General features: G+C 44.5%; 1 protein-coding gene across 1 annotated transcript in view; it reads right to left on the bottom strand.

The window, feature by feature from the left end:
• Positions 1 to 201: 201 nt before the first annotated feature.
• Positions 202 to 27,330, bottom strand: part of LOC310867054 (uncharacterized protein) — a 39,381-nt gene continuing 12,252 nt past the window's right edge. Inside the window, exons 9-23 of the mRNA XM_083776847.1 lie at positions 27,045 to 27,158; positions 25,774 to 25,887; positions 24,250 to 24,363; positions 22,312 to 22,425; positions 21,302 to 21,415; positions 20,392 to 20,505; positions 15,692 to 15,805; positions 14,547 to 14,660; positions 10,257 to 10,315; positions 8,066 to 9,938; positions 7,131 to 7,304; positions 5,759 to 5,932; positions 5,522 to 5,677; positions 2,466 to 2,515; positions 202 to 985 (exon numbers count right to left, since the gene is read on the bottom strand). Coding sequence (XP_083632973.1) covers positions 423 to 985; positions 2,466 to 2,515; positions 5,522 to 5,677; positions 5,759 to 5,932; positions 7,131 to 7,304; positions 8,066 to 9,938; positions 10,257 to 10,315; positions 14,547 to 14,660; positions 15,692 to 15,805; positions 20,392 to 20,505; positions 21,302 to 21,415; positions 22,312 to 22,425; positions 24,250 to 24,363; positions 25,774 to 25,887; positions 27,045 to 27,158 — 3,961 coding nt within the window. The 3' untranslated portion in view covers positions 202 to 422. The remainder of the gene's footprint in view (positions 986 to 2,465; positions 2,516 to 5,521; positions 5,678 to 5,758; positions 5,933 to 7,130; positions 7,305 to 8,065; positions 9,939 to 10,256; positions 10,316 to 14,546; positions 14,661 to 15,691; positions 15,806 to 20,391; positions 20,506 to 21,301; positions 21,416 to 22,311; positions 22,426 to 24,249; positions 24,364 to 25,773; positions 25,888 to 27,044; positions 27,159 to 27,330) is intronic.

The raw sequence follows: 27,330 nt of genomic DNA, 5'->3' as shown, positions 1-27,330 counted from the left end.
CTGTCTGTCCTCACAGCCTGTCTGTCTGTCCTCATAGCCTGTCTGTCTGTCCTCACAGCATGTCTGTCTGTCTGTCCTCACAGCCTGTCTGTCTGTCTGTCCTCACAGCCTGTCTGTCTGTCTGTCCTCACAGCCTGTCTGTCTGTCTGTCTGTCTGTCTGTCTGTCCTCACAGCCTGTCTGTGCTCACAGTCTGTCTGTCTGTCTGTCCTCACAGCCTGTCTGTCTGTCTGTCTGTCCTCACAGCCTGTCTGTGCTCACAGCCTGTCTGTCTGTCTGTCCTCACAGCCTGTCTGTCTGTCCTAACAGCCTGTCTCTGTCCTCACAGCCTGTCTGTCTGTCCTCACAGCCTGTCTGTCTGTCCTCACAGCCTGTCTGTCTGTCCTCACAGCCTGTCTGTCTGTCCTCACAGCCTGTCTGTCCTCACAGCCTGTCTGTCCTCACAGCCCGTCTGTCCTCACACAGAGACACAGAGGAGTCAGGGACCAACCCAAACCCAGCGTAGAGCGGTTGAGTGAACGTGCTCTGCACGGTGTACAGGTGAGTCAGAGTGTCCTCTAACACTCTGTAGAAGGACAGAGTCCCAGCGGGACGGTCCAGATACACTGCTACTCTGTTGGAGCCAGAGGGACGGATAGGAAGGGCAGTCTGCTTACTATTGTGTGTGACAGAGTAAGCGTCACCACGCTGACCATCAACACAGTACAGACACCAGGAATGTTCATTCCCTCCAAGCAGACCGTCTCCTTTCCTACCGATGTCTCCGTCAGTCACTCCTATCATAACCTCTCCACTGAACTGTACCTCACTGTAGCAGCGTTCATCTAGACTCTCTGAACTCAGAACCTGAGGCCGTCCATCAAACCTGTCAGGATGGTCAGGATATGAATGAGGCTGACCATCCTGACGTGTCACCTTCCTGTTGTTCTCAGACAGAGAGAGGTCACAGTGTGCTGTGTTTGTGTCCAGAGTGAGACGCTGGAAATCTGATGAGAAAACAACACAGTACACATTAAATACATCATTCACTGAATGATACGCATGCACGTATCATCGCGCACGCATGCACACGTATCAACGTGCGCACGCACACATGCGCGCGCACACGCACACATGCGCGCATGCACACACGCACACACGCACACGCACGCACGCACACATGCGCGCACGCACACAAGCACACATGCACACAAGCACACATGCACGCGCACACACACATGCACACACATGCGTGCGGGCGCACACACACACGCACACATGCGCGTGGGCTCATAGCGCGGCACCGAGTGACGCGCTATGAGCTTGTAGGTCTGCTATATTTGAAAAATCGTGAAAATGTGGCGCAAATCTTTGAATATATATATCCTTTCAGAATGTGTGCGTGCACACACACATATGCGCGCGCACACATATGCGCGCACACACACATGCGCGCGCACGCACGCACACATGCACACTTGCGCGCACACACACATGCACACTTGCGCGCACACACACATGCACACTTGCGCGCACACACACGCACACATATGCGCGCACACACACATGCACACTTGCGCGCACACACACACACAAGTGCACACACACATGTGCACACGCACACACGCACACATGCGCGCACGCACACACGCACACTTGCACGCACACACACATGCGCGCACACACACGCACACACACACAAACTTGCGCGCACACACACACGCACACATGCGCGCGGGCTCATTGTGCCGCGCTATGAGCTTGTAGGTCTGCTATTTTTTTTTATCGTGAAAATGTGGCGCAAATCTTTGAATATAAATATTCTTTCAGAACGTTTTTAACTCAAATCTTTGAATATATATATTCTTTCAGAAAGTTTTTAACTCAAATCTTTGAGAACGACTGACAGAAACATGGCTTTTTTTCTGAAAACTGTCAGGATTTAGAAGACATTTGTAGATTCTGCAAATGTCTTCTAAATCCTGACAGTTTTCAGAAAGTACCTGCTATGATGGTGGGTGTAATAGTGTGGGTGTAACACAAATGCGCGCGCACACATGCACACATGCGCGCGCGCACACACATGCACACATGCGTGTGCACACAAATGCGCACACGCACACATGCTCATTGTGCGGCACCGAGTGCCGCGCTATGAGCTTGTAGGTCTGCTATTTTTGAAAAATCGTGAAATTTTTTTTGGCGCAAATCTTTGAATATATATATTCTTTCACACGCACACACACATGCACACACACACACACACACACACACACACACACACACACAAACCACTGACATAAACATAGGGTTTAACCCTGTGAGAACCACTGACCTATAAACATATGGTTTAACCCTGTGAGAACCACTGACATAGAAACATAGGGTTTAACCCTGTGAGAATCACTGCCATATAAACATAGGGTGTTTCAGACAGACAGACAGACAGACAGACAGACAGACAGACAGACAGACAGACAGACTCACGTGTTGTAAGGAGTTGAGGTTTAGTCCAGTGTTCTCCTCCATGATTCACACTGTAGGAAGTAGAACAACAATGAATCAAGTCAAAACCTCTGCTCTGGGCGGGAACCCCTTTTGGTGTTTTACCCCCTCAGGCCGGGAACCCATTGTTGGGTTCTGTACAGTATGTACAGTATTCAAAAATGTAAAAGAATTGATGATGCTATATAAATAATTGAAGTTTATGAAGGGTAGGTACCCTCACAAAAAACATGCAGTAATCCTGGTCACTAAACTGCCTCCCCCTGGCCAGCCGGGGCGCCTGATGGAGGGGAAAGGAACTGGTTGGAATAACGTGTTCCTTCCACGCGCTACGTCCAACCAGGGAAACTCCCCCCTGTCAGGTGTAAAGGAGCAACTTGGACACTCAGGCATGAAGGAAGCATGAGTTCAAGTCCGTTGCTCTCCCCTTGTCCCCCATATATGGGGACTAGGTTGGCGGAGGGTGTGTAGAGCCCAGGATCACATTAGATTATTGACACAGGGGTGAAAAATGGGTTACAAAAACGTGGGATAAAAATATAAAAAAAATAATAATAATAATAATTGAAGTTTTTCAGAAAACTTAGGTCAGGCTTTACTAAACACATTTTGTAATCATTCTCCCACAGACTCTGTCCAAACATCACACACATTGGAACAAGGAAAGGAAAGGTACTATGTTTACCCAGGGTAACTGGACTAAGGAAAGGAAAGGTACTATGTTTACCCAGGGTAACTGGACTAAGGAAAGGAAAGGTACTATGTTTACCCAGGGTAACTGGACTAAGGAAAGGAAAGGTACTATGTTTACCCAGGGTAACTGGACTAAGGAAAGGAAAGGTACTATGTTTACCCAGGGTAACTGGACTAAGGAAAGGAAAGGTACTATGTTTACCCAGGGTAACTGGACTAAGGAAAGGAAAGGTACTATGTTTACCCAGGGTAACTGGACTAAGCTCAAGAACTTGCTTACAGCCAGGCCCTGCTCATAGAACATTTCATGGTAGGGGTTCAATGCCTTGCTCAAGGGCACTTCAGCGGTGGTAATTTTAACGTGCCGGTACGGGGATACGGACTAGCGACCTTCCGATATCAAGACCGCTCCGCAAACCGTTCGACTTTGTACTTTCCCCTCTAAAGGACAGTTTTGTTGACTAAGACTAGACTAAGACTAGACAATTTCAGAAGAGTAAAATAGGACTAAAACTAAAGCGTGTGTTATTCAAAAGACTAAATTGGTATTAGCTGTCAAAATGAACACTGGCCAGGCTACCATATTGCAGCGTTGCAAACTGCATAATATTGCTGCCCTACAGAACAGATGTGAGTCAAGCAAGAACCCTCATGAAACAGAGGTGTTCAGAGAGCAACATCTAGTGGTCTATTGCACCTTTAAATCTGAGATTGTTTTGGGTCCATTTGGTTACAACGGAGCTTGTAATTGGCTATTTTAAAATTGTTATAGGCAAACTTAGGCACCAGTGCCAACATTGGCACAAATAAGGAGGGTGATCACTGGCACACTGCGGCATAAGTGTGTGAAAGAGCGTTTTTGGTTTAAAATAAACTATTAAAAAAAAATATATATATATATATATGAAGTCCCTCACATGTACTGTATGTAAATGGTAAATGGTGCATTTATATAGCACCTTTATCCAAGGCGATTTACTACATGTGCATTACATTCACCCATTCACACACACATTCATACACCGATGACAGAGGTAAGTAATTACATCTAATTACATTAATTAAAACTCAGAACAATAACCCACCTATCTCCCTAGTCAGAGTTCTGCTATATTTCCACCCTCACCCCAGAGGGACACATATTACACATTACATTGCACACTACTGTCGTAGCAAAAACAGCCAATCTACAAGCTCAAAACACGCCGCAATGCGACGCGTTTTGAGCTTGTGGATCAGCTATCTTTGCTATTATTTGAACTGAAATCCTGAATTATCCTTTTGCTATTTTTGAATTGGAATCCTGAAAAGTAACATTTTTATTTAATTTCAAATGCATTTAACTTTATGAACCACATACAAATACATTGGACATAGAAAATAGACATCAAAACAATAATATATCAATGTTCGGATATATATACCTGCGGGCCGCTTTAAGTGATGGTGGGGGCTGCATGTGGCCCCCGGGCCGCCAGTTGGGCCCCCATGTATGTTATATAGAACGATGGAACATAGACACTATCTACTGTATATTAATCTATGTTATAGAACGATGGAACATAGACACTATCTACTGTATATTAATCTATGTTATATAGAACCATGGAACATAGACACTATCTACTGTATATTAATCTATGTTATAGAACCATGGAACATAGACACCATCTACTGTATATTAATCTATGTTTTAGAACCATGGAACATAGACAGTATCTACTGTATATTAATCTATGTTATATATAACCATGGAACATAGACACTATCTACTGTATAATCTACTGTATAATAATCTATGTTATAGAACCATGGAACATAGACACCATCTACTGTATATTAATCTATGTTATAGAACCATGGAACATAGACACCATCTACTGTATATTAATCTATGTTATAGAACCATGGAACACAGACACTATCTACTGTATATTAATCTATGTTATAGAACCATGGAACATAAGCCACTATCTACTGTATATTAATCTATGTTATAGAACCATGGAACATAGACACTATCTACTGTATATTAATCTATGTTATAGAACCATGGAACATAGACACTGTATATTAAATCTCTGCTAGAATGAACCATGGATCATATGGTAATATGATATGATAATATGGGAAACTGCATTTATAAAGCGCTTTTCTCCAAAGTGCTTTACATTACAATGTAGTTCACATTCACCCACCGATGGCAGAGGAAAACATGCATGCTCATCGGGAGCTGTTAGGGGTTCAGAGAGTCTTGCTCAAGGACACTTCGACATGTAGCAGCCAGGAGGAGCCGGGAATTTAACCTGGAACCTTTGACGGCCGCTCTACACAAGTCTACTCACTTGACAGTCTCCAGGGCAGCAGACAGCTTCTTCAGAGCAGAGTCTCCTAAGTGGCTGAAGTTCAAGTCCAGCTGTTTCAGCTGGGAGGAGGGGTTGGAGGTCACAGCTGTAGCCAGAGAAGAACAGCCTTCCTCTGTGACTCCACAGCCTGACAACCTGCAGAGAAATACACATTTAAGAAAGTGCTGTATTGATGTTCAAGTAGAGATCCACACAGAGAGAACACACATTCTTTACCCCAGGATCTGCAGTCCACACTGTGGACTCTTCAGTAACGCAGAGAGCTGGAGCAGTTGTGATTCCTGCAGGCAGATGAAACTGAGGTCCAATTCTTTCAGATGGAGAAGATTAGAGCTGAGAGCTGAGAGCAGAACTTCAAATCCTGTCTGTGTGAAGGTACAGCCAGCAAGTCTGTAATTACACATGAAATATCTGGACTGAATATCAGAGGTTTGGAGTAAGACCCCAAGAGATGGAAAGAGAAGGCAGGCAGGGATAATGTGAAGTAAATCATCATAATCTTAATCTTCCAACATAGGAATTGTGTGTGTGTGTGTGTGTGTGTGTGTGTGTGTGTGTGTGTGTGTGTGTGTGTGTGTGTGTGTGTGTAAGTGTGTGTGTGTGTTTGTGTGTGTGTGTGTGTGTGTGTGTGTGCGTGCCAACATGACTACATACTGTAATCACTGTACCCCATTAGTTCACATAATGATAATTCCCTAGCAGCCATGATGGATCACATATTGTAGTTACTGTACCGTAGCATTGATAATGATAATTCCCTAGCAGCCATGATGGATCACATATTGTAGTTACTGTACCGTAGCATTGATAATGATAATTCCCTAGCAGCCATGATGGATCACATATTGTAGTTACTGTACCATAGCATTGATAATGATAATTCCCTAGCAGCCATGATGGATCACATATTGTAGTTACTGTACCGTAGCATTGATAATGATAATCCCCTAGCAGCCATGATGGATCACATATTGTAGTTACTGTACCGTAGCATTGATAATGATAATCCCCTAGCAGCAATGATGGATCACATATTGTAGTTACTGTACTGTAGCATTAAGAATGATAATTCCCTAGCAGCCATGATGGATCACATATTGTAGTTACTGTACCGTAGCATTGATAATGATAATCCCCTAGCAGCCATGATGGATCACATATTGTAGTTACTGTACCGTAGCATTGATAATGATAATTCCCTAGCAGCCATGATGGATCACATATTGTAGTTACTGTACCGTAGCATTGATAATGATAATCCCCTAGCAGCCATGATGGATCACATATTGTAGTTACTGTACCGTAGCATTGATAATGATAATTCCCTAGCAGCCATGATGTATCACATATTGTAGTTACTGTACCGTAGCATTGATAATGATAATTCCCTAGCAGCCATGATGGATCACATATTGTAGTTACTGTACCGTAGCATTTTGATGTGAGAGTGTGAACTAGACAACACAAACTCTGACCATATTATTATTCTAATCAGTGGGATACCATGATGTCAAATGTATTAACACTCTTATTATTAAGAATAAAACTATGAATAATAAAACAGAACTAATGTAAATAATAATGTGACCTCAGTATCTCCAGATGACAGTTTGGACTCTTCAATGCAGCAGTGAGCAGGTCCATGGATGGATCCGTTATGGGATTATAACTGATGTCCAATTCTCTTAGATGTGAAGGATTAGAGCTGAGAGCTGAAGCCACAATCTCATATTGTGTCTTTTGGAGTGGACAGCCAACAAGTCTGTAAATGTAGATGATGTAAAATCAGTGATCATCAACACAGATTAGATCAAATTCATGTTCAACTATAAAGTGTAATGTAAATGTACCAATGTCTAGTTGGTCAGATATTGACAGGTCATATAAGAACAGTCTAGATGGTCAGATATTGACAGGTCATATAAGAAAAGTCTAGTTGATCAGATACTGACAGGTCATATAAGAACAGTCTAGTTGATCAGATATTGACAGGTCATATAAGAACAGTCTAGTTGGTCAGATATTGACAGGTCATATAAGAACAGTCTAGTTGGTCAGATATTGACAGGTCATAAAAGAACAGTCTAGTTGGTCAGATATTGACAGGTCATATAAGAACAGTCTAGTTGGTCAGATATTGACAGGTCATATAAGAACAGTCTAGTTGGTCAGATATTGACAGGTCATATAAGAACAGTCTAGTTGGTCAGATATTGACTGGTCAGATAAGAACAGAGAAGCAGAAAACATCAAAGTGAAAGACAGATAATCTGTATTAACCCATTCTGACCTGAGATCAGATTCTAAAAATGTCTTCTACATCCTGACAGTTTTCTGAAAAAGCTATGTTTCTTTTCTATGTCAGTCGTTCTTCGATTAAAATAGCAGAACTACAAGCTCATAGCGCCGAGTGAGCTTGTAGATCTGCTATTTTTCAATAGCTAAAGCATAACATAATGCACACACACACACACACACACACACACACACACACACAGGTTTTCTATCCACATGACTACTAACCGAGCCTTTCTGCTGTTCCTCACAGCTGGGAGTAGTCTGAATGTCCCCCCTGGTGATGTGTAGTATTGGTGCAGGTCAAACTCCTCCAGAGCCTTCTCTGCCGTCATCATCATGAAGGCCAGAGCTGAACACTGGCTCTCAGACAGTTTTGTCTTTGATCTGTCCGCTGACTTCAGGTACTGTTGGATCTCCTGATGAACTGAGAGGTCGTTCATCTCCATCAGACAGTGGAAGATGTTGATGAATCTGTCAGGAGAGAGACTCGCATCCTCATTTTTCATCTCCTTCAGGTTGTTGATGACTCTCTGGATGCTCTCTAGACTGTTCTCTGTGTGACCCAGCAGGCCTCCTAACAGACTCTGGTTGGACTCCAGCGAGAGGCCATGAAGGAAGCGGACAAAGAGGTCCAGGTGGCCGTTCTTACTCTTCAGGGCTTTTTCGCTGGCTCTCTGCAGGAAGTCCTCCAAGGAACTGACATCATCTCCCAGGAATGTCTTCAGTACCTTCATGTTCTTCTGTGTGAAACAGTGGAACAGGTAGACTGCAGCCAGGAACTCCTGGATGCTCAGATGAACAAAGCTGTAGATCTTTCTCTGAGATTGAACGGTCTCTTCTTTGAAGATCTCTGTGCACACTCCCGAGTACAGCGCGGCGTGGTTCACATCGAGACCACACTCTTCCAGGTCTTCTTGGTAGAACGTGATGCTGCCTTTCTTCAGATGTACAAACGCCAGCAGGCACAGCATCAGAAGAACATCCCCGTCATCAACAACATCAACATCAGTCTCCCTTTTTCTTTTTTCTCTGATTCTTTCTTTTTTGTTTCTTTTCTTTTTCTTTTCTTTTCTTTTCACGCCATGAGTCTCGCCATACTTCGTCTTCATCCTTTTTATCAGGAGCGATATGAAGAGGCTGAACATCCCGGTCAGGTTCTTGGGCAGCTGTCCTGTCTGGTCTGTCTTCACCAGGTCCTCCACAACGGTAGCGGTCATCCAACAGAAGACTGGGATGTGACACATGATGTGGATGCTCTTTGATGTCTTCACGTGTGAGATGATGGTGCTGGCCAGCTCCTCATCATCACTGAACATCTTCCTGAAGAACTCCTCCTTCTGGGGGTCTGTGAACCCTCGTATTTCTGTCACCATGTCAACGCATTCAGGAGGGATCTGATTGGCTGCTGCAGGTCTGGTGGTTATCCAGAAGAGAGCCGAGGGGAGCATATTCCTCTTGATGAGGTTCGTCAGCAGCAGGCCCACCGATGATGTCACCGTGACATCAGAGACGACGTCATTGTTGTCGAAGGCGTCAGAATCGACGTCGATGTTCTGGAATTTCAGCGGAAACCTGCTTTCATCGAGACCATCGAAGATGAAGCCAACTTTCCAGGCATCGAGCTGCTCTGCTGTGACCTTCTCTAACGTTGGATGGAAACCATGGATCAGTGAGAGAAGACTGTGCTGCTTATGTCGGACCAAGTTCAGCTCCCGGAATGCGAAGGGAAGCAGGAGATCTATATCTTGGTTCTCCAAACCTCTTGCCCAGTCCAGAGCGAACTTACGCACAGAGAATGTCTTCCCGATGCCAGCGATGCCATTGGTCAGAACTCTGCTGCTGGGTGTGTCTCTGCCAGGGAGGACGGTCTGAAAGATGGCACGGCACTTGATTAGGACGTCATAGAGGGTCTTCATGCTGGAGGCGGTCTCAAGCTGCCACACCTCATGTTGCTGATTAACCCCTTCACTCCCTCCCGCTGATAGGTGGAGGTCTGTGTAGATGTTGGAGAGGGAGGGATGTACAGTGACGTATGTCACACGATCAAGACCGGCAAAAGTGACCTTATAGACCTTTAAATACTCCGGCAGACGGACATCTGATATGAGGAGACAATTAATACATGTTAAACACTATGCTTCATTTACAACTTTACATTGAACAATCCATAGCATTAAAACAACTATGTATATATCCTCCAGAAAATCTAAATTTGTAAAAGAAAAAAAGGAGAAAATTGGCTAAAATAAAACGTTGGATCGTTTTTTTAGTCTAAATGTATGTGTTTATCATCAGTATTTGTATTTGGACAATGAGACAGGAATACAACGAGTATATTTAATCTGATGAGTCTGCTGCTATTTAAACATTTCATTCATTAAAATAACATTTTAGTGTAAAATGTGTCCAGTCTTACTGTGTCCAGGTGTGGTTCGACTGAATGTCTTCTGTCCAGGTGTGTTTCTGAATGTCTCTCTGTGGAGATGAAGACAATAGAATATATACATATAGATGAAGACAATAGAATATATACATATAGATACATATAGATGAAAACAATAGAATATATACATATAGATGAAGACAATAAAATATATACATATAGATGAAGACAATAGAATATATACATATAGATGAAGACAATAGAATATATACATATAGATACATATAGATGAAGACAATAGAATATATACATATAGATGAAGACAATAGAATATATACATATAGATGAAGACAATAGAATATATACATATAGATACATATAGATGAAAACAATAGAATATATACATATAGATGAAGACAATAAAATATATACATATAGATGAAGACAATAGAATATATACATATAGATGAAGACAATAGAATATATACATATAGATACATATAGATGAAGACAATAGAATATATACATATAGATGAAGACAATAGAATATATACATATAGATGAAGACAATAGAATATATACATATAGATACATATAGATGAAGACAATAGAATATATAGATACATATGTATCTAACGGTTAATTTTCCAGCCGGGTAGCCGATGGCATTATCCGGTTAACACTAGGAAGTCGGAGCAGCCGTTCTGACCGAATTTGAGATTTCAACGTTTATTTTCTTAGCCCATGGAGTCCAGAGAAAGTTCCCCTTGCATGACTTTGTCTAAATATTCGATTGAAATCATCTCTGTTTTCCCATTTGAAACGTTTTGTAAACATGATTTTAGGCATATATCTCCTACTCAGTCTGACTATATCGGCACAATCGACCGCCGTCCCCCTTTCTCCCCCACTCGTCTAATGATCTTCACACCTCCGACAGCTGGAGACGGCATTGTTCAAGCCTGCATTCCATGTCCAACGAATTAAATCATATACGTTTGGCTGGTTAATTAACTTGGAATTTGTTTATTATTTTGATAAGATAATAGGAATATGAATACAATGATTATTATCCATGATGAGGGTGGGATGTTATTGAATGCTCGGTTAGACTCGACCGACATTTACTTTCCATGAAGCGAGAATGCTTGCCGATGCGCGATACAAAATAAAAAGTGTTTGAAATAATTCCAACCAGATAGACCTCCCGAACCTCTAAATGTTTTGTCAGTCAAAAGAACAGTTCTTTCTGCAAGCGACGTGGAACTGATCTGCAAGTCTGCCTGCCCTGCACGCAAGGCTATTTCTTTTTTTCCTCCTCCCTCTCTCAACTGCTGCTGCTGTTGCGCTGTTGTGTTATTTAGTGTGCAAGGCTTACATCCGGTCTAAAGCCCACCCACTGTATGCGCTGATTTCCATACACAATACATACACAATCCGTATCCTCCCCTCACCGGATGTTGAATTCACAGTGCTAACGGCCTTATTTGAACGACTTATATCTAATCTTTTACACTATAAACCGATTTCCCGACATTTCCTTTTCACTTGATACCGTTTCGTAGAGAGGGCCTACACAACCGATCTATATACCAAATGAAAGCCCAAATTTCGTAGTTTACATAGTATTTTGATTTTTTTTTACCCAAACGTAAAACAAAGTCGGAAAGTATTTTATCAGCTCCCAAACTTTTTCGTTTGGATGGCCGGTTTGACCCGACGCGATTCTTTGGCACAATCAATCAAATATAATAGTAGGCTACTAAGCCCGTTTTCAGCTAAATGCGGAAATGTCCAGGCTAAATAACTTATCGACGGGAGTCGTGTTAATATTTATTTACTCGTCATTGTCATGTTCACTCCAAATAAACAAGTATTATGCACTTATGATGCGGAGAGCCATCTTATAAAATATTTGGGTTGCGATATTGAGGGGGCAGAAAACAGCCCGGTCACGTGGTTCATGTACTTGCAAGTTGAGACAAAGAAATGTGATGTTTTTTTATTAATTAAACTGATATAACAACATAACGTGGCTAATAATTGTTTATTTGGAATGTACTTTGGCTGGTAATTTAGGTAAATATAACGCGACTCACTTGTATAAGTAATTTACCGCGGACATGCCGCATTTACAATACATTGGCTTTAGAAATGTTGTTAGCTTATAATATTAGCAAATGTAAGCTAACGGCTGGAGGACTACGGACAATCCGGTCAATAACATCATTACACTTAAACATTAATACAATTATGTCATGTTTACATGCCTAGTCAAGCAGTCTGTACATCGCGTGGGGTCACATAAATTAATTACATCGATAACACACGAGAAAAGACGAGTGATCTTGGCTCTTTTGGAAGGAAAAAAGAACAACAAAAGGCAGCAACGCGACACTCTTCCATGGCTATGTTGCAATATATGCCTATATAATCCGTGAAGTGTACATTTTCATTGGGTGTATAATAATGTATTTATAAGAGAGGGAAGAAAAAAAAAGAAAAGTGCATGCGTGTAGGCAACAATGTCGTCTCCAGCTGAAGAGGTGTGAACGAGTGGTGCGGGGGAGAAAGGGGGAGAGCGGTCGATTGGGCCGGAATAGTAATAATAATAGATATTATAATAGAGTAGTAGTGAATTTTTTTCAGACTTCCCAGTGTTAATTAACGGTTGTTGATTTTTTTAATTGATTTTTTTAATAGGCTACCCCAAATGTAATATGCATGTATAGGCTACATAATTAAAGTTGGTAGACAAATGGTATACATTTATTTATGCTCCTTTTTAAAAGGACAACTTTAGTTTTTTTCAACCAAGGTTCATGTTTTAGGTTGTTTTTAGAGAAACTAAAAGGTGAGTGTTAATTTTCTTTCATTTGCTGAATGTGAAGGTAGCCTACTGGGGGAGGCTTATACTGTGTGTATAGGCTCAATATGTCAGTTTGTCACATTCAATATATCCTGTGATCTTTTGTGGCCAGATGTAATTTCTTGGGGATTATTATGACTATAGTAAATAATAAAAAAATAAATCGCCATAATATTTTGTAAAAAAATACATATTTAGCCCCATGCTCGAATGCCCCCACCCCCCTGTCAAAAACGGCTAAAATCCCCAAAACGAAAGAAAGCAGCAAATTAAAGAAAATTAACACGCACCTTTTAGTTTCTCTAATAACAACCTAAAACATGAACCTTGGTTGAAAAAAAACTAAAGTTGTCCTTTAAAAGACAAACAAAATGTTGTTAAAGCAACATTTAACAATATAAATAAATTGTTTTAGTTTTAATCATCAATAAACAACGCATCGCATCTGCATGCATGCATCTGTGCGTCTACAGTACAGAGGTCCGCCGGTTCTATTCCAAAACATAAATAAGTCCAGTCCAGATCTGAGCAGCCTATAGCCTAACTATAAAGCCACTGGACGCATGGGCTAAGCCTTTTTTTAATTATTAAGGAAGATCAGCATGCATGTCACCGTGTTGTTTGTTGACTTTTCGCTGACGAGAAAACCCTCCAACATGGATAGCACATAGCTAACTTGGCTAACCGTGCCAGTGTGGGGAGATGGAGTACAACAGAGAACTTTGGGACATTGAGGGGGCAGAAAAGAGCACCCGAGCAGCGCTGTTCATGCAGCCTGGAGTGTGACAAGCTGGGCGGCGCAAATAACAGCAATTTTAGGCATGTGTGCAACATGACAACTGTTTTAAAGTATTGTACAGTGACAACTACAGTCTCTGTAATGTTTATGTTGTACTATTACTATAAAAACGATCTGGTTACTAGCCGGTTACCCCCTGACATCCCTACAAACGGTGCAATGGAATGATTTGCCCAAGGAGAGAGGAGTTTAGAGAGACAAGACATTGATGAGGAGAGAACACGCCCCAGCGCCCACAGCGGGAATCGAACGCAGGACCTTCTAGCTGTGAGGCGACATCACTACCGACTGTGCCAGTGTCCCCCTTCTTGGTTTTATTTTTGATAAAGATTTTAAACTTAAAAAACAAATCAGCTCCGTCGTTAAAACTCTTTTCTTCTAATCATCGACACGGTCAAATCCTACCTCCCCTAAAAACAGCTGGAGACGGTTATCCATGCTTTGATTTCATCAAGAATAGATTATTGCAACTCTTTGTATATTGGCACGGACCATGCGTCACTCAGGTGTTTACAGCTAGTGCAGAACACAGCTGCCCGCCTTCTCACCGGCACTATCAAATATGTTATAGTGTATATTGTATAGTGTTATAGTGTATATTGTATAGTGTTACAGTGTTATAGTGTTGAATATATTTATAGGAGGGTTGACATACTGTGAATCAGGAGGTCCAGGTTCGTTACTGAAGTTAGGAGGATCTCCTTTAGACCAGTCACTCTTCACAGACAGAAGGCTGGGAGTTGGAGACTCTGCTCTGTGGTGGACACTTCTGGAATCATACAGACGGAAATAACAATACATAAACAACAGAGACAGTGAATAATACTACTAGAAATAATACTAAGTAAAAAACAGACAGTAATTAGCATAACAGTAGCTTGTATTCCATGTAGTACAAACGGTGCAATGGAATGATTTGCCCAAGGAGAGAAAGACAAGTGCCTCTCTAAACACTTAAAACTTAGGTCAGGATTGAGAAGGCGTTTTTAGAATCCTGAATGGGTCTGTTGAATTGAGCAATTGTAACAGTTATCTCCTTAACACATTCCGACCAGGATTACTGCATGTTTTTGTGAGGGTAACTACCCTAGGGGACACGGAGAACATGTGAGGGTACCTACCCTAGGGGACATGGGGAGAACATTGAGGGTACCTACCCTAGGAGACACGGGGAGAACATGTGAGGGTACCTACCCTAGGGGACACGGGGAGAACATCTTAGGGTACCTACCCTAGGGGACACGGGGAGAACATGTGAGGGTACCTACCCTAGGGGAAACGGGGAGAACATACAAACTCCACACAGAAAGGCACTTTCGCCAACCCCGCCTCTGGTATGGGCACTGATGACGCAGAGGAGAGAACACGCCCCCAGCGCCCACAGCGGGAATCGAACCCAGGACCTTCTAGCTGTGAGGCGACAACACTACCGACTGTGCCACTGTCCCCCCTCTTGGTTTTATTTTTGATAAAGATTTTAAACTTAAAAAACAAATCAGCTCCGTCGTTAAAACTCTCTTCTTCTAATCATCGCCACGGTCAAATCCTACCTCCCCTAAAAACAGCTGGAGATGGTTATCCATGCTTTGATTTAATCAAGAATAGATTATTGCAACTCTTTGTATATTGGCATCGACCAGGCGTCACTCAGGTGTTTACAGCTAGTGCAGAACACAGCTGCCCGCCTTCTCACCGGCACTATCAAATATGTTATACTGTATATTGTATAGTGTTATAGTGTATATTGTATAGTGTTACAGTGTTATAGTGTTGTATATATTTATAGGAGGGTTGACATACTGTGAATCAGGAAATCCAGGTTCATTACTGAAGTTAGGAGGATCTCCTTTAGACCAGTCACTCTTCACAGACAGAAGGCTGGGAGTTGGAGACTCTGCTCTGTGGTGGACACTTCTGGAATCATACAAACAGAAATAACAATACATAAACAATAGAGACATTGAATAATACTACTAGAAATAATACTAAGTAAATAACAAACAGTCATTAGCATAACAGTAGCTTTATTCAATGTAGTACAAACGGTGCAATGGAATGATTTGCCCAAGGAGATAAAGACAAGTGCCTCTCTAAACACTTAAAACTTAGGTCAGGATTGAGAAGGCGTTTTTAGAATCCTGAATGGGTCTGTTGAATTGAGCATTTGTGACAGTTATCTCCTTAACACATTCCGACCAGGATTACTGCATGTTTTTGTGAGGGTACCTACCCTAGGGGACACGGGGAGAACATGTGAGGGTACCTAACCTAGGGGACACGGGGAGAACACGTGAGGGTACCTACCCTAGGGGACACGGGGAGAACATGTGAGGGTATCTACCCTAGGGGACACGGGGAGAACATGTGAGGGTACCTACCCTAGGGGACACGGGGAGAACACGTGAGTGTTGCGACGCAGAATGATTTGAACCCAATATGCAGAGTAACCACAGACAAGAATAGCCGTTTAAGGATTTAATCAAAAATAAGGCAAGTCTTACATGGGAAAATGGTAAGCAGGGAAAAACTCAGGAACGCAGGAAACATCAAAGAGTAAGGTAGCCAGGAAACAGGAACAAAACAGGAATCCAGGAGCTTGCATCGACAACATCAAATTATGAACTGACACTGAAGTTTGCAATGAGTCCAGTCTTATAGGGAGCAGGTAAATTGACAAAGTGTTCACAGGTGGGCTGACGAGGGAGTTGGAGACAGGTGAGTGCAGGGACTGAGTGAGTGGAAGGGAAAAAATGGGAGTTGCCAGGTCTGAGGAGAGGTTGCCAGGTCTGGCAAGGTCTGTGGAGAGACAGATCCTAACAGTACCCCCCCCTCAAGGGACGGATACCAGACGTCCAACAACCTTAATGAGGGACGCGCAGGGTGGGTGGAGGGGGCCTGGAGGAGGGAAAACTGAGGCAGAGCTGGAGACTTCAGGGGGACGGCCGGGACGATGGCCAGAGGCGGAGCCTGTGCACTCAGGTGGGCGGCCGGGACGATGGCCAGAGGCGGAGCCTGTGCACTCAGGTGGGCGGCCGGGACGATGGCCAGAGGCGGAGCTGCTGAGTTCAGGGGGGCGCCCTGGAGGCCGAGACGTGGAGGCTGAGGAGGTGCAGTCAGGAGGGCGGCTTGGAGGCCGAGACGAGGCGGAGGACCGTGGAAGCGGAGCCGGGTATGCTGCAGGATCTGGAGGTGATGCTGCAGGTGACGCCAGGGGTGCTGCAGGTGGAGTCACAGGCGATGCTGCAGGCTCTGGGGCTGAAGCTGCAGACTCAGGAGGGAGGGCTGCAGACTCAGGAGACGACGCTGCAGACTCAGGAGACGGGACCTCGGAGGCGAGCTGCAGCGGCGGGGCCTCAGAGGCAAGCTGCAGCGGCGGGGCCTCAGAGGCAAGCTGCAGCGGCGGGGCCTCAGAGGCAAGCTGCAGCGGCGGGGCCTCAGAGGCAAGCTGCAGCAGCGGGGCCTCAGAGGCAAGCTGCAGCGGCGGGGCCACAGAGGCAGGCTGCAGCGGCGGGGCCACAGAGGCAAGCTGCAGCGGCGGGGCCTCAGAGGCAAGCTGCAGCGGCGGGGCCTCAGAGGCAAGCTGCAGCGGCGGGGCCTCCGAAAACGCTGCAGACGGGACCGCAGAGGATGCTGCAGGCAGAGGCGACGCCGGAGGCTCTGCAGGCGGAGGAGGCAGAGCTGCAGGTGGAACTGCAGGCGGAGGGGGCGGAGCTGCAGGTGGAACTGCAGGCGGAGGGGGCGGAGCTGCAGGTGGAACTGCAGGCGGAGGGGGCGGAGCTGCAGGTGGAACTGCAGGCGGAGCTGTAGGTGGAACTGCAGGCGGAGGGGGCGGAGCTGCAGGTGGAACTGCAGGCGGAGGGGGCGGCGCTGCAGGTGGAACTGCAGGCGGAGGCAGAGCTGCAGGTGGAACTGCAGGCGGAGGAGGCGGAGCTGCAGGCGGGACTGCAGGCGGAGAACAGGAGGAGGATGCTGCAGACTCTGGAGACGGGACCCCAGAGGACGCTGCACACCCAGGAGACGAGGAGGATGTTGGGACCCCAGAGAACACTGCACACCCAGGAGATGAGGAGGGTGCTGCAGACTCTGGAGAAGGAGAGCCGGCCGACAGCAGCTGACGGAAGCAGCCGAACAAAAAACCCAGGGCCAGAGCTTCCATAACGTCAGGCTGACGCCGGTCACCACTGGAGATGACTGCCAAGGGCTCTGGCAGGTCACCGGCTGAAAGGACTGTTGAGGGTGCAGAGGGCGCAGGCAGGACACCTAGGGAGATGGCCGGCAAGGGCTCTGGCAGGTCAGCAGGAGGTACAGTCGGTGAGGGTGCAGAGGGCGCAGGCAGGTCACCAATGGCCGCCGGCAAGGGCTCATGGATGCCAGGCAGCACAGCACTCAGTGGAGTGCTGGGCAGGCTGGGCGGTGGCGAGCTGGGCGGCAGAAAACAGGACGGCGGAGAGCTGGGCAGGTCTTTCACAAAGACAGGAGACAAAGTCACTGGGAGCGAGGAACAGGGGTCAGGTAGCTGAAAAACACCCCCGGGGTCCCGCTGCCGTAGTGCAGGCCCGTGACGGGGCTGCACCGCTGCAGGCGGGAGTGCATCAGGACGTGAAGGGGCTGCAGGCGGGACTGCAGCTGGACATGACAGGCTGGGTGGCGGTGGTTCCTGGCGGTGTAGGCGGCCATGCCTTTTTCTAGCAGGCCCCCGGTTCCCCACACTGTCAGGACAGGCTGGTCGGGTGGGCTTGGTGACTGGGAGACCCAGTGAGACACCCCCCCGCCTGTTGACACAACGGGGACCCCCCCGAGCCAGACGGGTGCCATAATACGGATTTGTTGCATGAAGTTGCTCTGAATGAACTTCTTCACTGCCTCGAAAACGGGAAAAATAATCCATATCGTGGTTTTTCTGCTCGCTGGGAAAATATTCCATACACTGGGTCTCCTGCCGGATAGAACCAGGACTAAGGGGATGCAGGCTCATCACTCCAACCCTAATAGAGTGAGGAGCTGGCTGGGAAGCATGTGGTAGTGAGCTGGTCTCAAAATTCTTCAGCCTCCCACAAACCACATCAAAATGGGGGACAAAATGGCTTGTCCATGGCCTCTCTTTAAACCACTGTTGCTGGATAGAAATCTCCCTTCGAAGTTCAGCATGCAGGTTAGGGGGAGAGGCCGCAAGACGATCCACATCACTTCCAAAAATCAACACCTTCTTTGTCAAAAAGCGTAGCTCTGCTGGGTTCATCTTTATGGTCAGTTCATACTGTTGCGACGCAGAATGATTTGAACCCAATATGCAGAGTAACCACAGACAAGAATAGCCGTTTAAGGATTTAATCAAAAATAAGGCAAGTCTTACATGGGAAAATGGTAAGCAGGGAAAAACTCAGGAACGCAGGAAACATCAAAGAGTAAGGTAGCCAGGAAACAGGAACAAAACAGGAATCCAGGAGCTTGCATCGACAACATCAAATTATGAACTGACACTGAAGTTTGCAATGAGTCCAGTCTTATAGGGAGCAGGTAAATTGACAAAGTGTTCACAGGTGGGCTGACGAGGGAGTTGGAGACAGGTGAGTGCAGGGACTGAGTGAGTGGAAGGGAAAAAATGGGAGTTGCCAGGTCTGAGGAGAGGTTGCCAGGTCTGGCAAGGTCTGTGGAGAGACAGATCCTAACAGTGAGGGTACCTACCCTAGGGGACACGGGGAGAACATGTGAGGGTACCTACCCCATGTGACAAGAGGAGAACATGTGAGGGTACAAACCCTAGGGGACACGGGGAGAACATGTGAGGGTACCTACCCTAGGGGACACGGGGAGAACATGTGAGGGTACCTACCCTAGGGGACACAGGGAGACCATGTGAGGGTACCAACCCTAGGGGAAACGGGGAGAACATGTGAGGGTACCTACCCTAGGGGACACGGGGAGAACATGTGAGGGTACTATACCCTAGGAGAAACAGGGAGAACATACAAACTCCACACAGAAAGGCACTTCCGCCAACCCCGCCTCTGGTATGGGCACTGATGACGCAGAGGAGAGAACACGCCCCCAGCGCCCACAGCGGGAATCGAACCCAGGACCTTCTAGCTGTGAGGCGACAACACTACCGACTGTGCCACTGTCCCCCCTCTTGGTTTTATTTTTGATAAAGATTTTAAACTTAATAAACAAATCCGCTCCGTCGTTAAAACTCTCTTCTTCCAATCATCGCCACGGTCAAATCCTACCTCCCCCTAAAAACAGCTGGAGATGGTTATCCATGCTTTGATTTCATTAAGAATAGATTATTGCAACTCTTTGCATATTGGCATCGACCATGCGTCACTCAGGAGTTTTTTACAGCTAGTGCAGAACACAGCTGCCCGCCTTCTCACGGCACAATAAAATATGTTATATTGTATAGTGTTAGTGTATAGTGTATATTGTATAGTGTTATAGTGTATATTGTATAGTGTTACAGTGTTATAGTGTTGTAAATATTTATAGGAGGGTTGACCTACTGTGAATCAGGAAGTCCAGGTTCGTTACTGAAGTTAGGAGGATCTCCTTTAGACCAATCACTCTTCACAGACAGAAGGCTGGGAGTTGGAGACTCTGCTCTGTGGTGGACACTTCTGGAATCATACAAACAGAAATAACAATACATAAACAATAGAGACATTGAATAATACTACTAGAAATAATACTAAGTAAATAACAAACAGTCATTAGCATAACAGTAGCTTGTATTCAATGTAGTACAAACGGTGCAATGGAATGATTTGCCCAAGGAGATAAAGACAAGTGCCTCTCTAAACACTTAAAACTTAGGTCAGGATTGAGAAGGCGTTTTTAGAATCCTGAATGGGTCTGTTGAATTGAGCATTGTGTGAGGGTACCTACCCTAGGGGACACGGGGAGAACATGTGAGGGTACCTACCCTAGGGGACACGGGGAGAACACGTGAGGGTACCTACCCTAGGGGACACGGGGAGAACCTGTGAGGGTACCTACCCCATGTGACACGAGGAGAACATGTGAGGGTACCAACCCTAGGGGACACGGGGAGAACATGTGAGGGTACCAACCCTAGGGGACACGGGGAGAACATGTGAGGGTACCTACCCTAGGGGAAACGGGAAGAACATGTGAGGGTACCTACCCTAGGGGAAATGGGGAGAACATACAAACTCCACACAGAAAGGCCCTTTCGCCAACCCTGCCTCGGGTATGGTTTTTTACAGCTAGTGCAGAACACAGCTGCCCGCCTTCTCACCGGCACTATAAAACGTGAACACATTACTCAATTTTTGCCCCTCCCCATTAGATCTGCTCAGATAGATGCTTTAGAAATAAAGTTTGATTTGACTTGGAGTACACAATTGAGACACCAGATGGAGCTGTTGGTTGTAAAGGAGTTCATGTTTCAACCTTTGGTCAGTAGAGTGGTGTCCATCTTTGAAGTCAATAAGTCCATGCATGGACGAGTCACTCTTCATGGAGACACAGCTGGGTACAGGAGAGACTGCTCTGTGATGATCAACCCTGGGCTAAGCCTTTTTTTATATTAAGGACGATCAGCATGCATGTCACCGTATTCTGTTTGTTGACTTTTCGCTGACGAGAAAACCCTCAAACATGGATAGCACATCGCTAACTTGGCTAACCGTGCCAGTGTGGGGAGATGGAGTACAACAGAGAACTTTGGGACATTGAGGGGGCAGAAAACAGCGCCCGAGCAGCGCTGTTCATGCAGCCTGGAGTGTGACAAGCTGGGCAGCGCAAATAACAGCAATTTTAGGCATGTGTGCAACATGACAACTGTTTTAAAGTATTGTACAGTGACAACTACAGTCTCTGTAATGTTTATGTTGTACTATTACTAAAAACGATCTGGTTACTAGCCGGTTACCCCCTGACATCCCTACAAACGGTGCAATGGAATGATTTGCCCAAGGAGAGAGGAGTTTAGAGAGACAAGACATTGATGACGCAGAGGAGAGAACACGCCCCCAGCGCCCACAGCGGGAATCGAACACAGGACCTTCTAGCTGTGAGGCGACAACACTACCGACTGTGCCAGTGTCCCCCTTCTTGGTTTTATTTTTGATAAAGATTTTAAACTTAATAAACAAATCAGCTCCGTCGTTAAAACTCTATTCTTCCAATCATCGCCACGGTCAAATCCTACCTCCCCTAAAAACAGCTGGAGACGGTTATCCATGCTTTGATTTCATCAAAAATAGATTATTGCAACTCTTTGTATATTGGCATGGACCATGCGTCACTCAGGTGTTTACAGCTAGTGCAGAACACAGCTGCCCGCCTTCTCACCGGCACTATCAAATATGTTATAGTGTATATTGTATAGTGTTATAGTGTATATTGTATAGTGTTACAGTGTTATAGTGTTGTATATATTTATAGGAGGGTTGACATACTGTGAATCAGGAAATCCAGGTTCGTTACTGAAGTTAGGAGGATCTCCTTTAGACCAGTCACTCTTCACAGACAGAAGGCTGGGAGTTGGAGACTCTGCTCTGTGGTGGACACTTCTGGAATCATACAGACAGAAATAACAATACATAAACAACAGAGACAGTGAATAATACTACTAGAAATAATACTAAGTAAAAAACAGACAGTAATTAGCACAACAGTAGCTTGTATTCCATGTAGTGCAAATGGTGCAATGGAATGACTTGCCCAAGGAGATAAAGACAAGTGCCTCTCTAAACACTTAAAACTTAGGTCAGGATTGAGAAGGCGTTGATGGAGAGGTAATGCCTGTTTCAGGCGCTGTTTAATTGTTAAATAAAAGACCAATCCAATATGCGCTCCTCTCTATCTTCTGCAGCTATATCGCTGTTTTATTTTAAGCCTAATTCATTGTGCGTCAGCGTCACTGCTCGTCTCGCGCCCCCCCCACCCAGTTTATAAGATGCCCCACAACAGTAGCTTGTATTCCATGTAGTACAAACGGTGCAATGGAATGATTTGCCCAAGGAGATAAAGACAAGTGCCTCTCTAAACACTTAAAACTTAGGTCAGGATTGAGAAGGCGTTTTTAGAATCCTGAATGGGTCTGTTGAATTGAGCAATTGTAACAGTTATCTCTTTAACACATTCCGACCAGGATTACTACATGTTTTTGTGAGGGTACCTACCCTAGGGGACACGGGGAGAACATGTGAGGGTACCTACCCTAGGGGACACGGGGAGAACATGTGAGGGTACCTACCCTAGGGGACACGGGGAGAACATGTGAGGGTACCTACCCTAGGGGACACGGGGAGAACATGTGAGGGTACCTACCCTAGGGGACACGGGAAAACATGTGAGGGTACCTAACCTAGGGGACAAGGGGAGAACATGTGAGGGTACCTACCCTAGGGGACAAGGGGAGAACATGTGAGGGTACCTACCCTAGGGGACACTGGGAGAACATGTGAGGGTACCTACCCTAGGGGAAACGGGGAGAACATACACACTCCACACAGAAAGGCCCTTTCACCAAACCGGCCTCTGGTATGGGCTCTGATGACGCAGAGAAGAGAACACGCCCCCAGCGCCCACAGCGGGAATCGAACCCAGGACCTTCTAGCTGTGACACGCAACCGACACAAACAAACACACGCGCGCAAAAGTTGAATCCCGCGGCGGTGGGAATGGGATCTGCATTGGACTCAACAACTTACTTTGACTGTTCTTTGTGCTGGATTGGAGCAGTTGAAGGAAATAAGGAGGAATATATCCATTTGAAACGCGATATGGGCTCCGCCATGACACCCACACAGTAAACAAACTTGCGCATCAACACGTGTAGTACACACACACACACACACACGCGCGCGCGCCAGATTTCGAGAGAGAAACCAGCAACCAGGTATGGAAAAACAAGCCCAAGCGACGTTACAGACAACACAAGCCCAGAATGACGAAGTCGCTTACAAAAAGCTAATGTGCCTGCCCTCAACAGTGATATACTTCTCCAGTACAGCAGTGCAGAACCGAGAGTGAGACATGCTTTTGGATGTAGCCTAAACTGCGCGCAGCTTTTAGCTTTTGTGATCAGATTTGCCGATCGATTTTTTTCTTCTTTTTTTTTTCAATATGCATTGAAATGATCAACCCTGTTACAAAGAGAGGATCAACAGGATTTATAGACAATCATATCAGGCTTGGCAATTTCATAGTCTAGGAAGTTCTACTCAAACGTGATTATTCTTAGTTGAAAACAAACAAAAAGCTTATAAAGTTAAACCTAAACATTCAGCTGTAAACATTGACCACAGCTATTTCAGTTATTTAACATGTCAACTTTCTGCTGTTGTGAATGAGGTCCATAGTGTGTATATTGTACAGGAGGATTGACATACTGTGTGTGTGGAGGTCCAGGTTCATTACTGAAGTCAGGAGGTTCTCCTTTAGACACGTCACTCTTCATAGACAGAAGGCTGGGTGTTGGAGACCCTGCTCTGTGGTACAGACTTCTGGAATCATAGAAACGAAGAAGACCATTTATTCAATATGTGTATAATATGTGAATAACTTAAGGAGCGTAATTTTTTATTTCATTATTAATAAAAACAGAAGTACCGGAAAAGACGTGCTGATATTGGCCAGTAGTCACTTTTGTGAGTTCAAAATGTATAATTGCTTTATGGAAAGCTGTTTCAGTCCAAGGAGTGTTTTTCATGCAAAACTAATGCTTGGAATGGATTCAGAATCATGAAAACCCCCTAGTTTGACCCCTAGTGTGGCCAACTGGCCATAGACCCCCTAGTTTGGCCATAGCCACTTGCCCAAATATGCCCTAATGTGCTGACCGTCACATGCTACTTAAAGCATAATGAAATTGAAAACATTTTGCCTTATAATGGTTGTATGGCACCCCAACTTTCAGCAGCTGTCAAATTCCCCTACAATTTACAATTTAGGCATTTAGCAGACGCTCTTAATCCAGAGCGATTTACATTAAGCAAGAACAAAAAAGCATGGGAATACATCACATAAAAACATTTATCATGAAACATGCGTAAGCTAAGAAAGTAACAGTGGAATATCTATATAATGAAACTATACATATAAACTATACATCTATAGTACTATGCTATACATGTACTATGACGTGCTATGACTACATACAATGCAATTATAGTGCTGTCTACATAACATGCTATAAGTCTGTATCAAATGCTATCCAAGTCTACAGAAATGCTATCTAAGGGGGTGGGGTAAGTGCTATGGGCCATGATGGAGTCTGAAAAGGTGGGTTTTCAGACTACGGCGGAAGATTGGGAGTGATGCTGCAGTTCTGACTGCACCCCTAGGGTGGTTGAATAGAAACCAATGTGGGATATGTTAGTAGACACCTTTACAAACACATTGGTGACTATAGATATGTTAGTAGACACCTTTACAAACACATTGGTGACTATAGATATGTTAGTAGACACCTTTACAAACACATTGGTGACTATAGATATGTTAGTAGACAACTTTACAAACACATTGGTGACTATAGATATGTTAGTAGACACCTTTACAAACACATTGGTGACTATAGATGTTAGTAGACACCTTTACAAACACATTGGTGACTATAGATATGTTAGTAGACACCTTTACAAACACATTGGTGACTATAGATATGTTAGTAGACACCTTTACAAACACATTGGTGAAGAAAATTCTTGGTAAGAAATGTATTCCCAGATTGTATTAATATCCCCTGACTAAATGCTGTGTACGGCGTACAGCGCACACACACACACACACACACACACACACACACACACACACACACACGGGCTGTAAGTGCATCATAGCAATTTTCCATTAATCTACGTCGTTGCTGTTCGTCATACTTTATAGTGTTGTGAACAGGAGAATTGACATACTGTATGTGTGGAGGTCCAGGTTCATTACTGAAGTTAGGAGGTTCTCCTTTAGACAGGTCACTCTTCATAGACAGAAGGCTGGGTGTTGGAGACCCTGCTCTGTGGTACAGACTTCTGGAATCATAGAAACGAAGAAGACCATTTATTCAATATGTGTATAATATGTGAATAACTTAAGGAGCGTCATTTTTTATTTCATTATTAATAAAAACAGAAGTACCGGAAAAGACGCGCTGATATTGGCCAGTAGTCACTTTTGTGAGTTCAAAATGTATAATTGCTTTATGGAAAGCTGTTTCTGACACACAAGTCCAAGGAGTGTTTTTCATGCAAAACTAACGCTTGGAATGGATTCAGAATCATGAAAACCCCCTAGTTTGACCCCTAGTGTGGCCATAGACCCCCTAGTGTGGACATAGACCCTCTAGTGTGGACATAGACCCCCTAGTTTGGCCATAGCCACTTGCCCAAATATGCCCTAATGTGCTGACCTCATCACATTTGTGATGACGGCTATGGCCATGTTTAGCCCATGGAGTATTTTTCGTGCTAAACTAACATGAAAACACCCTAGTTTGACACGTCACATGCTACTTAAAGCATAATGAAATTGAAAACATTTTGCCTTATAATGGTTGTATGGCACCCCAACTTTCAGCAGCTGTCAAAAATTCCCCTAGGGTGGTTGAATAGAAACCAATGTGGGATATGTTAGTAGACACCTTTACAAACACATTGGTGACTATAGATATGTTAGTAGACACCTTTACAAACACATTAGTGACTATAGATATGTTAGTAGACACCTTTACAAACAAATTGGTGACTATAGATATGTTAGTAGACACCTTTACAAACACATTGGTGACTATAGATATGTTAGTAGACACCTTTACAAACACATTGGTGACTATAGATATGTTAGTAGACACCTTTACAAACACATTGGTGACTATAGATATGTTAGTAGACACCTTTACACACACACACACATTGGTGACTATAGATATGTTAGTGGACACCTTTACAAACACATTGGTGAAGACAATTCTTGGTAAGAAATGTATTCCCAGATTTTATTAATATCCCCTGACTAAATGCTGTGTACAGCGTACGGCACACACACACACACACACACACACACACACACACACACACACACACACACACACACACACACACACACACACACACACACACACACACACACACACACACACACTTGCTGTTCGTCATACTTTATAGTGTTGTGAACAGGAGGATTGACATACTGTGTGTGTGGAGGTCCAGGTTCATTACTGAAGTTAGGAGGTTCTCCTTTAGACACGTCACTCTTCATAGACAGAAGGCTGGGTGTTGGAGACCCTGCTCTGTGGTACAGACTTCTGGAATCATAGAAACGAAGAAGACCATTTATTCAATATGTGTATAATATGTGAATAACTTAAGGAGCGTCATTTTTTATTTCATTATTAATAAAAACAGAAGTACCGGAAAAGACGCGCTGATATTGGCCAGTAGTCACTTTTGTGAGTTCAAAATGTATAATTGCTTTAT

The sequence above is a fragment of the Protomyctophum parallelum genome, assembly GCF_964188405.1.
Source record: "Protomyctophum parallelum genome assembly, chromosome: 11".
NCBI classification, from domain to species: domain Eukaryota; kingdom Metazoa; phylum Chordata; class Actinopteri; order Myctophiformes; family Myctophidae; genus Protomyctophum; species Protomyctophum parallelum.
This window is presented reverse-complemented; position numbering and strand designations above follow the sequence as displayed.